The 12,500-nt window shown below is 48.9% G+C and overlaps 1 protein-coding gene across 1 annotated transcript in view; it reads left to right on the forward strand.

Moving 5' to 3' along the window:
- NT5DC1 (5'-nucleotidase domain containing 1) overlaps nt 1–12,500 on the forward strand; it is a 397,045-nt gene that overhangs the window by 47,224 nt on the left and 337,321 nt on the right. The window contains exons 3-5 of the mRNA XM_077289501.1: nt 1,127–1,198; nt 3,932–4,041; nt 7,041–7,120. Coding sequence (XP_077145616.1) covers nt 1,127–1,198; nt 3,932–4,041; nt 7,041–7,120 — 262 coding nt within the window. The remainder of the gene's footprint in view (nt 1–1,126; nt 1,199–3,931; nt 4,042–7,040; nt 7,121–12,500) is intronic.

Below are 12,500 nucleotides of genomic sequence, written 5' to 3' on the forward strand. Positions count from 1 at the left end.
TTTTCCTCAAACTAAAAATAAAGAAAAAATAAATACACATATTTGGTATCTCTATGTCCATAAAAGTCAGATCTATCAAAATCTAAAATAAATTAACCTGATCGGTAAACAACGTAATGAGAAAAAAATCGAAACTCCAAAATTATGTTTTTTTGGCCTCCCCAACATTGCAATAAAATGCCACAAGAGGTGATCAAAACATTGTATTTACTCCAAAATTGTATCAATAAAAATGTCAGCTGAAAGTATTAAAAATACACCAAATGGGGACTGGAGTGAAGTGGTGCCAAATTTTGCAACTTAGGCTACTTTCACACTAGCGTCGTGCACTGCACGTCGCTATGCGACGTTGCAGCACATCGACGCTAGCGTTGAAAGCGCCGCACAACGGGGGCAGCGGATGCAGTTTTACATCGCATCCGCTGCCCCATTGTGATGTGCGGGGAGGAGGGGGCGGAGTTCCAGTTGCGCATGCGCGGTTGGAAAAGATGCTCACGACGCACAAAAAAACGTTACATGCAACTTTTTTTGTGCCAACGGTCCGACGCAACACGACGCAACCTCATTAAAAAAAGGGGACTCAAACTTTTGATGTTTAAAACTCTTCCCGTGGAACTCCGAAAATTGCAATGGAGGATCGGGAGAAGCCAGTGTTCGGCGTTTAGCACTGGACACTGACTGTTCGGTACGAACCCTGAACTTTTACGTTTGGGTTCGCTCATCTCTACTAGTGAGTTAAAGTGAATTAAAAGGTTGTTCTAACCTGCAGTCTTTTGGAGTGCTCAGTTTCGCTGCCTCCCAGCCTCCTGTTTGCCAGAGGGCGATGAGAGATCAGAGCAGCAAAAGTTTATGCATTGAGTATCTCCCCAACTACTGACATCAGTGGTTTCCTAAGTATCCACTTCATGAAAGGGGAATAAGAGGACATGGGACTCTTGAGCTTAAAAGGCTGCCGAGCTGAAACTTTGTAGATTATTGGGCTCCTGAGATCATTAAGTAATTTTAGCAGCCATTTCAGTTATAAAAAATATCTGCTGACTCAAACTATCAAAGTGATTGAGTGTTTAATAGATGAAGATAAGCTTTGTATAGAGATCCTTAACACATTTTTTGCTGAATATTTTAGCTTCAAAGGCTTGGTGTTGGATTTGGAAGAAGGAAACTTTCTTAAACTTGCTGCAGATGGAACTATTCTCAGGTATCTGCCATCTGAATATCTTTTTCTCATTTTAGATATTATTAACTACAAGGTTGTAAATGTATTTCTAAATACTTGGGGCAGTTGCACGTTTAGTGAGTTTTCATCTACATAAATTGCAAATATTCATTTTTGGTGAATTAAGTATTATAATAAATGTAACCTGCAATATATTGTAACGATCCTGCGTGTACAGTCTTGGTGTACAAGATTAGTGTTAAGACTGATGATTAGTAGCCAAACAGCATTTTGTTGGTGATGGTTATGCATAGAAAACTCATATTTTACATAGTAGCTATTCTAATGATATGTAATTCCACTATATGTGAATGATACTGTAAATGTATTATGAATTAAATGGATTTTTCAGTTTTGATTAATGGTAATTAATATCCATGGGAATGCTGTTAGCCTTGCTTCCCCTCCTGCCATTCCAGCACTGCCTCTACGTCACTGTCCTCAGTCATTACTGACATTGCTGGCATGGCTGCAATGAGCACGTGTCAGGAAGTCACCTGGTCAGCTCTCTCTTTCTAGTGATTTAGCTGCCAGCGGTTATGTGCTGTAGTCATTACCGCTGTGCTGCAGCTGTGTCAACATTGTAAGAAAACAAAGTTCATTTCTGCTGTTCTGTGTGAGTTACTTGTCTCACACTGGTAACTCCCCCTTCATGTAAAATAAGCTCTGGAGACAGAGTTATCTTCCAGGCACCAGGCCTGAAGAGGTCATTTACATATAAGAAAACGTGGATTTCTCTGGAATAAGACATCAGGTCGCAGATGTGAAGGTACCATTTTATTCAGCTTCCTATGACCTACATGCCCATTGTAGTGCAGCGGTAGCACACTTATGCAGTGATGAGGCAGTGACCCAGCAAAGTTCAAAGCAAAATGTCTCTTTAATGTTCAACTCGGCAAAACACAGCACACGTTATCCTTTGGATCGCAGCTGGGCATATATCTTCTCGATTACAGTCACTAAACACGCCTGTCCTCCTCTGACCGGTTGCCATAGGCGACTGCACTGCTGTGTTAATGTGCTACTCACAGCTTTACACCGTACACGATATCCTTCAGTTTACAAATGCTAATCATGCGAATCCTCCTCTTGATTAATGACAGCATTACACAGTACACGATATCCTCTGGATCGCAGCCGGGCACCATATCCTCCAGCTTACAGTCACTAAACACGCCAGTCCTCCCCCGAGCACAGGACAGTCTACCTCTGGTTCGCCGCCGGGCACAAGACAGTCCACCTCCGACACTGGTTACCATGGGCGACTGCACCAGAGTGTACGTTGTGGGTGCCAGGCGTCTCCGCTCCCCTAGCTTTTTGACTCTGCTGGCCTGTATTGCCTGACACAGCGTGGAGCTCTGCAGAGCCGATTGCTCTGTACTCCTCCAAACACCAGACTGACCCTGACACACCCAAACCCTATACTGCAAGGTTTTAAACTAAACTAGCAACCTGTGGCCTTCAGCCACATGGAAAACCCAGCCCGGAATGAAACGGACTGCACAACTACCATACCAACATGGTATGTTGTGCACTACCATGCACAACATACCACAACAGACCATGCAGTCTGTTTCAAAACCCAAAAGCCCATAGCAGGTTTTCTGTAAACCTGCTTTGGACAACCAGCATGGCCAAGACCTATACTCACTTTAGTCTGCATTGCAACCACAGCTACGCCTGTGACTGCAATGCTCCTCATGGCCTCAATACGCTACCGTGCGAATACTGGGGCGGACATACAGTGACCCTCACATGTAACACCAGACACTGCCTCACACCATATAGACGCCTTAGGAGGGTTGATCCTGCTGACAGATTCCCTCTAGCTACACTATATGCATTTATTCAATTGAATGGCCATCTATGTAATACATGGACAAGCTAGGTCTACAAGAGCAAGAGATAATAATGTTTACAAATGTCTCATTGCTCTGGTACATGTAAGGGACTTTTGCGTACCCAAATATGACATTATAGAAAGGGGTTATTTTTATAATACAATCAATTTAAAAACAAAGGGCCTGTTTCCCCAAAACTTTCCACCAGAATTCTGGTTTAAAAGCTTTGAAAAGTTGCAAAAGTTAGGCAAAACTCGGAGTTGTGCCTAAATATCATGACTTTTGAATTCTTTATTCCAGTTTCTCTCAGCTCAGCTGCAGTGGGCTGAGCTGGGACAGGACAGGGGCAGGATGCTACAGCTTGTCTATTTCATGACGAGCTGTGGCATTCCCTATGCCAGAAATATCACTCCAGTACCTGAGGCACACGCCACTCGTCAGACGATCAAAATTTATGAAGGGGTCTGCATTTCTTTATGAATCAGGAGCATCTGACTCCAGTACGCCCGCTCACGAAGACCTTCATGATTAACACCGGTTTTAATGAAGGAGGCCCATAATGTACTAATTATTCATGTGGTAGTAATGGAAGATAAGTACAATACCTAGGAAGTATAGATGTTCAATTAAGGGGCAGACCTATCAAAACTTTCGGGCAAAAAATTTGCCTTTTTATCCATAGCAAGCAATCACAGCTCAGATTTAATTAGAGAGTTTTGACAATTTGCCCTTCAGTCTTCATCTTCTGACTCCCCAATCTTGAATTACATATTTAAGGAGTTATTATCAGGTGAAAAGGCTCTACATACAATCATGCAATCATGGCTAGAAGATAAACGTACACGAACATTTTATTTTTTAAAATTTTTTACAGGGCATCTCATGGCACCAAGATGATGACTGCTGAAATGATTGAAGAGGTTTATGGTGAAAAAAGAGAGTGGAAACATTTTAAAGCAATCAATGGGACGTATGCACGATCAGGTAAGGCATGACCACTTAAGGAATATAACCTTTAAGGGGTTGTCATACCCTGGGTGCCATGCAGGGGGTTCCTCCACTCAGGACATCTATCCCCGTTTTACCAAGACGTAACAATTTGAAGTGGGCACCATGTAAGATCACATTTGACTGTGTGACTTTTCTTTTCAACACAACCCATTAAAATGCTGGGGTGGTCTTGTAGGCTACAAAATACTATATGTTATATTTTAAAAGGTATTCCCATGTTGCTAAATGGTTAAAATTGCAGCTTTGCAATTTTCCTCTTATTAAAAATTGTTATCGATCCCAAGAACAGAGCCATTTTTAGTTCTGTAGTTTATTGCACATTGCCTTGGTTACCGACCAATTCAGCAGTTTTATCAAAGATGGCCAGTTTTCTAGGCAAGGAGTGCAGATCTTTATTATGCAGCCTGAAAGCACTGCTGTGAAGCTGGCCAGATCAGCCTTAGTCCCTCTGCAATCCTCTAATGCTGTCTCTGATTGTGGCATTGGAGAGCGTGCAGTTCTCACAATCAAAGATGGTTGACTGTAGCACTGATGACATGAGGTCACCGCTGCAGCCTGTCAATAAAGACCAGAGGCAGCAGTGCAGAGAGGTTGCTGGAGTAGTAATAAAAACCTTTGCTAGAAAACACCTTTACCACAATGATTTTATTTTGTGAAGTTTATGTATTGAACAGCAGATGGCGATAAAGTCCATCTTTCTCTAAGCCTTTGTGGACCAGCGAAGTGCTGGACTGTGCAGCTACCGTATGTCAGTAGTTTTCAGGATATCACATGGAACAGCTTTAATACATTTCTTTTATTACGAGCTTGCAATATGAGTGGTGTAATTGTTTTCATTGATTATGTTATTCAAACGTTATTAAATCGTGCTTACTAGATCTAGCTATACCATATTTTCCCATGACATTGATAGTTATGTTTCATTACTATGAATGTGTATTTCCCATCTACTATTACCGTATATACTCAAGTATAAGCCGACCCGAGTATAAGCCGACCCCCCTAATTTTGCCACAAAAAACTGGGAAAACTTATTGACTCAAGTATAAGCCTAGGGTGGGAAATGCAGCAGCTACCGGTTAACGTCAAAAATAAAAATAGATACCAATATAAGTAAAATTAATTGAGACATCAGTAGGTTAAGTGTTTTTGAATATCCATATTGAATCAGGAGCCCCATGTAATTCTCCATACAGTTCATGATGGGCCCCATAAGATGCTCCATATTAAAATATACCCCATATAATGCTGCACAAAGGTTAATAATGGCCCCATAAGATGCTCCATACAGACATTTGCCCCATACAATGCTGCATAAAGGTTGATGACCCCATGAGATGCTCCACACATTATGGCCCCATACGATGCTCCATACATTGTGGCCCCATGAGATGCTCCACACATTAGGGGCCCCATGAGATGCTCCACACATTATGGCCCCATAAGATGCTCCACACATTATGGCCCCATGAGATGTTCCACACATTATGACCCCATGAGATGCTCCACACATTAGGGGCCCCATGAGATGCTCCACACATTAGGGGCCCCATGAGATGCTCCACACATTATGCCCCATAACATGCTCCTCATATATGCCCCATAAGATGCTCCATACATTTGCCCCATTTGCTGTTGCTGCGATTAAAATAAAAAAATCACATACTCCCCTCTCTTCGCTCAGGACCCCGGTACTTGCGATATTCACCTTCCTCGTTCCATCGCTGTGCGCTGCTCTGTCTTCCATCCTCGGCACTGACTGTTCAGGCAGAGGGCGGCGCGCACACTAATTGCATCATCGCGCCCTCTGACCTGTACAGTCACAGCCAGAGGACAGAAGACAGAGTAGCGCGCAGCGATGGAACGAGGAAGGTGACTATCGCGCAGTGCTCCCCCTCCCCTGATAAACTCACCTGCTCCCGGCGCGGTCCCTGGCAGCGTCTCACTGTCAGATGGTCTCCGGGAGCCGGCGGCATCTTCCTGTGTTCAGCGGTCACGTACCGCTCATTAGAGTAATGAATATGCGTGCATATTCATTACTTTAATGAGCGGTACCACGTGACCGCTGAACACAGGAAGCGCTGCCCAGAGACCATAGGACATGCAGGGACAGCGCCAGGAGCAGGTAAGTATGTCACCGCACCGCTCCCCCTCACCCGCCGACCCCCCCGCCGATACTGACTCGAGTATAAGCCGAGAGGGTCACTTTCAGCCCAAAAAAGTGGGCTGAAAATCTCGGCTTATACTCGAGTATATACGGTATTTCCTATTTGTAACTGAATGGTTTGAGGTTTTTGAATAAAACATGATATTAGTGAACTCGAGTAAATGCATCATTCAGATTTGAGTTATTTTTACATTTAGGTAAGAATGCTTTTCAGTAATCATTTTACTCAAGAGAAAAAAAAATCCTGTCCCCTTAACCGAGAAGGGGCTCCACACTCACATAAAATAAGGTTGACAGGATTGGGTACACTGAGTGCTCACAATTGTGTGCCATTCACAGCAGCTACATTACAGTGGGTCTGAGTTAGAATGGCGATGAAAGATGATCTACTGCAATGAATCTGCCGACATTTGATCTAAAAGAACAGGATTTAGAAAATCTTATTTTATCCCTCTTTATTGTTGTTTCCAAGCAGTAATATAGAAACCATTGCCCACAAATGGCTGATTACTTCATAGAGAGAGTCCAGAGTCTCCAGTGACACCTACGGGAGGTAGCAAGTCAGTATTGACCATTTAAAGAGTCTTGCGCCATGATGTAGGATATTAAAAAATAAAGCACAATCGCCACTTGCAGATAGCTATTTCAGAGGTTTTTGTCCCTCATCAAAGACTGGTTGGTTGGATTAGAGGCCTTGAAAGATGCGGCTGCTGGAAACAAGGTTAGAAAAAAATGGATTGTTACATCTGATCTTTTTTTGTACTATAAAGGAGCAAAATTGAAATCTGTTGTTTTGTTGTTGCAGCTAAATACTACTTCTATGACAACTACTTTGACTTGCCAGGAGCTCTTCTGTGTGCTAAAATTGTTGATTCTTTAGAAATGGTGAGTAAAAATATAGCAATGGAAAATCATTCAATATTTGTGACTAACAGGGAATGATACTGATTATCGTATTTACTCGAGTATAAGCCGACCCGAGGATAAGCTGAGGCACCTAATTTTGCCACGGAAAACTGGGTAAGCTTATTGAGTCGAGTATAAGCCGGGTATGCAATGTCCCCCCATCCCTGTCCTGCTCTGCGTGGCTCCCCCTGTTGTGTGTATGGCTCTCCCGGTCCCCTCGTTGTATGCATGGCTCCCCTTCCCCGTCCCATCTTGTATGCATGGCTCGGCTCCCCCGTCCCATTTTTGTATGCATGGCGGGGCTCCCCGTCCCATCGTTGTATGTATGACTGGGCTCCCCCTTCCCATCCTAGTATGCATGACTGGGCTCCCCCATTCCATCGTTGTATGCAGGACTGGGCTCCCCTGTCCCATCCTTGTATGCATGGCTGGGCTCCCCCATCCCATCCTGGTATGCATGGCTGGGCTCCCCCGTCCCATCGTTGTATGCATGACTGGGCTCCCCCCGTCCCATCCTTGTATGCATGACTGGTCTCCCCCGTCCCATCCTTGTATGCATGGCTGGGCTCCCCCATCCCATCCTGGTATGCATGGCTGGGCTCCCCCGTCCCATCGTTGTATGCATGACTGGGCTCCCCCGTCCCATCCTTGTATGCATGACTGGTCTCCCCCGTCCCATCCTTGTATGCATGGCTCGGCTCCCCCGTCCCATCCTTGTAGGCATGGCTGGGCTCCCCTGTTCCAACCTTGTATGCATGGCTGGGCTCCCCCATCCCATCCTTGTACGCATGGCTGGGCTCCCCCGTCCCATCCTGGTATGCATGGCTGGGCTCCCCCGTCCCATCGTTGTATGCATGACTGGTCTCCCCCGTCCCATCCTTGTATGCATGGCTCGGCTCCCCTGTCCCATCCTTGTATGCATGGCTAGGCTCCCCCATCCCATCCTTGTAGGCATGGCTCGGCTCCCGTCCCATCCTTGTATGCATGGCTGGGCTCCCCCATCCCATCCTTGTATACATGGCTGGGCTCCCCCGTCCCATCCTGGTATGCATGGCTGGGCTCCCCCGTCCCATCGTTGTATGCATGACTGGGCTCCCCCGTCCCATCCTTGTATGCATGACTGGTCTCCCCCATCTCATCCTTGTATGCATGGCTCGGCTCCCCGTCCCATCCTTGTATGCATGGCTAGGCTCCCTCGTCCCATCCTTGTAGTCATGGCCCTGCTCCCGTCCCATCCTTGTATGCATGGCTGGGCTCCCCCATCCCATCCTTGTATGCATGGCTGGGCTCCCCCGTCCCATCTTGCATGCATGGCTGGGCTTCCCTGTCCCATCCTTGTATGCATGGCTGGGCTCCCCCATCCCATCCTTGTATGCATGGCTGGGCTCCCCTGTCCCATCCTTGTATGCATGGCTGGGCTCCCCCGTCCCATCCTTGTATGCATGGCTGGGTTCCCCCGTCCCATCTTGCATGCATGGCTGGGCTCCCCTGTCCCATCCTTGTATGCATGGCTGGGCTCCCCCATCCCATCCTTGTATGCATGGCTGGGCTCCCCCGTCCCATCTTGCATGCATGGCTGGGCTCCCCTGTCCCATCCTTGTACACATGGCTGGGCTCCCCCATCCCATCCTTGTATGCATGGCTGGGTTCCCCGGTCCCATCCTGGTATGCATGGCTGGGCTCCCCCGTCCCATCGTTGTATGCATGACTGGTCTCCCCCGTCCCATCCTTGTATGCATGGCTCGGCTCCCCCGTCCCATCCTTGTATGCATGGCTAGGCTCCCCCGTCCCATCCTTGTAGGCATGGCTCGGCTCCCGTCCCATCCTTGTATGCATGGCTGGGCTCCACCATCCCATCCTTGTATACATGGCTGGGCTCCCCCGTCCCATCCTGGTATGCATGGCTGGGCTCCCCCGTCCCATCGTTGTATGCATGACTGGGCTCCCCCGTCCCATCCTTGTATGCATGACTGGTCTCCCCCATCCCATCCTTGTATGCATGACTCGGCTCCCCGTCCCATCCTTGTATGCATGGCTAGGCTCCCTCGTCCCATCCTAGTAGTCATGGCTCTGCTCCCGTCCCATCCTTGTATGCATGGCTGGGCTCCCCCATCCCATCCTTGTATGCATGGCTGGGCTCCCCCGTCCCATCTTGCATGCATGGCTGGGCTTCCCTGTCCCATCCTTGTATGCATGGCTGGGCTCCCCCATCCCATCCTTGTATGCATGGCTGGGCTCCCCTGTCCCATCCTTGTATGCATGGCTGGGCTCCCCCGTCCCATCCTTGTATGCATGGCTGGGTTCCCCCGTCCCATCTTGCATGCATGGCTGGGCTCCCCTGTCCCATCCTTGTATGCATGGCTGGGCTCCCCCGTCCCATCCTTGTATGCATGGCTGGGCTCCCCCATCCCATCCTTGTATGCATGGCTGGGCTCCCCCGTCCCATCTTGCATGCATGGCTGGGCTCCCCTGTCCCATCCTTGTATGCATGACTGGGCTCCCCCGTCCCATCCTGGTATGCATGGCTGGGCTCCTCGTCCCATTGTTATATGCATGGCTGGGCTCCCCCATCCCATCCTTGTATGTATGACTGAGTTCCCCCGGACCCATCCTGGTATGCATGGCTGGGCTCCTCGTCCCATTGTTATATGCATGGCTCGGCTCCCCCATCCCATCCTTGTATGTATGACTGAGTTCCCCCGGTCCCATCCTTGTATGCATGGCTCGGCTCCCCCATCCAATCCTTGTATGTATGACTGAGTTTCCCCGGTCCCATCCTTGTATGTATGACTGAGTTCCCCCAGTCCCATCCTTGTATGCATGGCTGGGCTCCCACGGACCCATCCTTGTATGCATGGCTGGGCTCCCACGGTCCCATCCTTGTATGCATGGCTGGGCTCCCTTGTCCCATCCTTGTATGCATGGCTGTGCTCCCCCGTCCCATCCTTGTATGCATGGCTGGGCTCCCACGGTCCCATCCTTGTATGCATGGCTGGGCTCCCCCGTCCCATCCTTGTATGCATGGCTAGGCTCCCTTGTCCAATCCTTGTATGGATGGCTGGGCTCCCCCGTCCCATCCTTGTATGCATGGCTGGGCTCCCCGTCCCATCCTTGCATCCTTGGCTGGGCTCCCCCGTCCCATCCTTGTATGCATGGCTGGGCTCCCACGGTCCCATCCTTGTATGCATGGCTGGGCTCCCCCGTCCCATCCTTGTATGCATGGCTGGGCTCCCCCATCCCATCCTTGTATGCATGGCTGGGCTCCCCCGTCCCATCTTGCATGCATGGCTGGGCTCCCCTGTCCCATCCTTGTATGCATGACTGGGCTCCCCCGTCCCATCCTGGTATGCATGGCTGCATGGCTGGGCTCCTCGTCCCATTGTTATATGCATGGCTGGGCTCCCCCATCCCATCGTTATATGCATGGCTGGGCTCCCCCATCCCATCGTTCTATGCATGGCTCGGTTCCCCCTCCTCCCATCTTGTATGCATGGCTCGAATCCCCCGTCCCATCCTTATATGCATGGCTCGGCTCCCCCGACCCATCCTTATATGCATGGCTAGGCTCCCCCTGTCCCATCCTTGTATGCATGGCTGGGCTCCCACGTCCCATCCTTGTATACATGGCTCGGCTCCCACGTCCCATCCTTGTATGCACGGCTCGGCTCCCACGTCCCATCCTTGTATACATGGCTCGGCTCCCACTTCCCATCCTTGTATGCATGGCTCGGCTCCCACGTCCCATCCTTGTATACATGGCTCGGCTCCCACGTCCCATCCTTGTATGCATGGTTCGGCTCCCCCATCCCATCCTTGTATGTATGACTGAGTTCCCCCGGTCCCATCCTTGTATGCATGGCTCGGCTCCCCCATCCAATCCTTGTATGTATGACTGAGTTTCCCCGGTCCCATCCTTGTATGTATGACTGAGTTCCCCCTGTCCCATCCTTGTATGCATGGCTGGGCTCCCACGTCCCATCCTTCTATACATGGCTCGGCTCCCACGTCCCATCCTTGTATGCATGGCTGGGCTCCCACGTCCCATCCTTGTATACATGGCTCGGCTCCCACGTCCCATCCTTGTATGCATGGCTCGGCTCCCACGTCCCATCCTTGTATACATGGCTCGGCTCCCCCATCCAATCCTTGTATGTATGACTGAGTTTCCCCGGTCCCATCCTTGTATGTATGACTGAGTTCCCCCAGTCCCATCCTTGTATGCATGGCTGGGCTCCCACGGACCCATCCTTGTATGCATGGCTGGGCTCCCACGGTCCCATCCTTGTATGCATGGCTGGGCTCCCCCGTCCCATCCTTGTATGCATGGCTGGGCTCCCACGGTCCCATCCTTGTATGCATGGCTGGGCTCCCCCGTCCCATCCTTGTATGCATGGCTAGGCTCCCTTGTCCCTTCCTTGTATGCATGGCTGGGCTCCCCCGTCCCATCCTTGTATGCATGGCTGCGCTCCCCGTCCCATCCTTGTATCCATGGCTGGGCTCCTCCGTCCCATCCTTGTATGCATGGCTGGGCTCCCACGGTCCCATCCTTGTATGCATGGCTGGGCTCCCCCGTCACATCCTTGTATGCATGGCTCGGCTCCCTCCCGTCCTCTCCCGTCATACTCCCCCTCCTTGCGCCGTTGCTGAACGTCCCGGCATCTCCGTTGTCCCGATGCAGCAGCTATTCATGTCCTGAGCGGTCACGTTGTACTGCTCATTAAGGTAATGAATATGTGCTCCATACCTATGGGAGTGGAGAGGCGTGCATATTCATTATCTTAATGAGCGTTTTTTTTCATAGACTGTTCTGCAGTAGCATCACCATAATATTGATGTTAAGAAGGATCTACCTAACTCCAACACTTATGGCAAAGAAGAATTAAGTATGGGGTAAATTAAAGGGGTTGTTCTGTGAGAACAATTATCATGCATCTGCAGGATACTGATCTGTGGGGTCTGAACGCTCTGATGCTCAGCAACGGGCAGAACAATTCATTTTTATCATTATCGGGGTATTTTTATCCTTGTTACAGAATGGAGTAGCAGATTGGATGCCCAACCGCCCTTTTATTCATTCTCTACGAAGCTGCTAAAAAAACGCAAGAGCAACGCTCGGCAGCTCCATAGGGAATGAATAGAGCAGCACTCGAGCATGTGCACTGCCGCTTCATTCTAACAGGGAGAAAAGTTTCCTATTCTGCCGATTGGTTAATATTAATATATAATATGTTTTCATATTTGTTACATGAAAATTAGTTTTCCATTTGCTTTTCTCTTGTTGGACTTGTAGGTGTTACTAGCGAGTGATTAAACAATGGGTTTGGGATTTTGGTGGGACAGTGTGGCCATCCGGGAATGA

The sequence above is a fragment of the Ranitomeya variabilis genome, chromosome 2 (assembly GCF_051348905.1).
Source record: "Ranitomeya variabilis isolate aRanVar5 chromosome 2, aRanVar5.hap1, whole genome shotgun sequence".
Lineage (NCBI taxonomy): Eukaryota > Metazoa > Chordata > Amphibia > Anura > Dendrobatidae > Ranitomeya > Ranitomeya variabilis.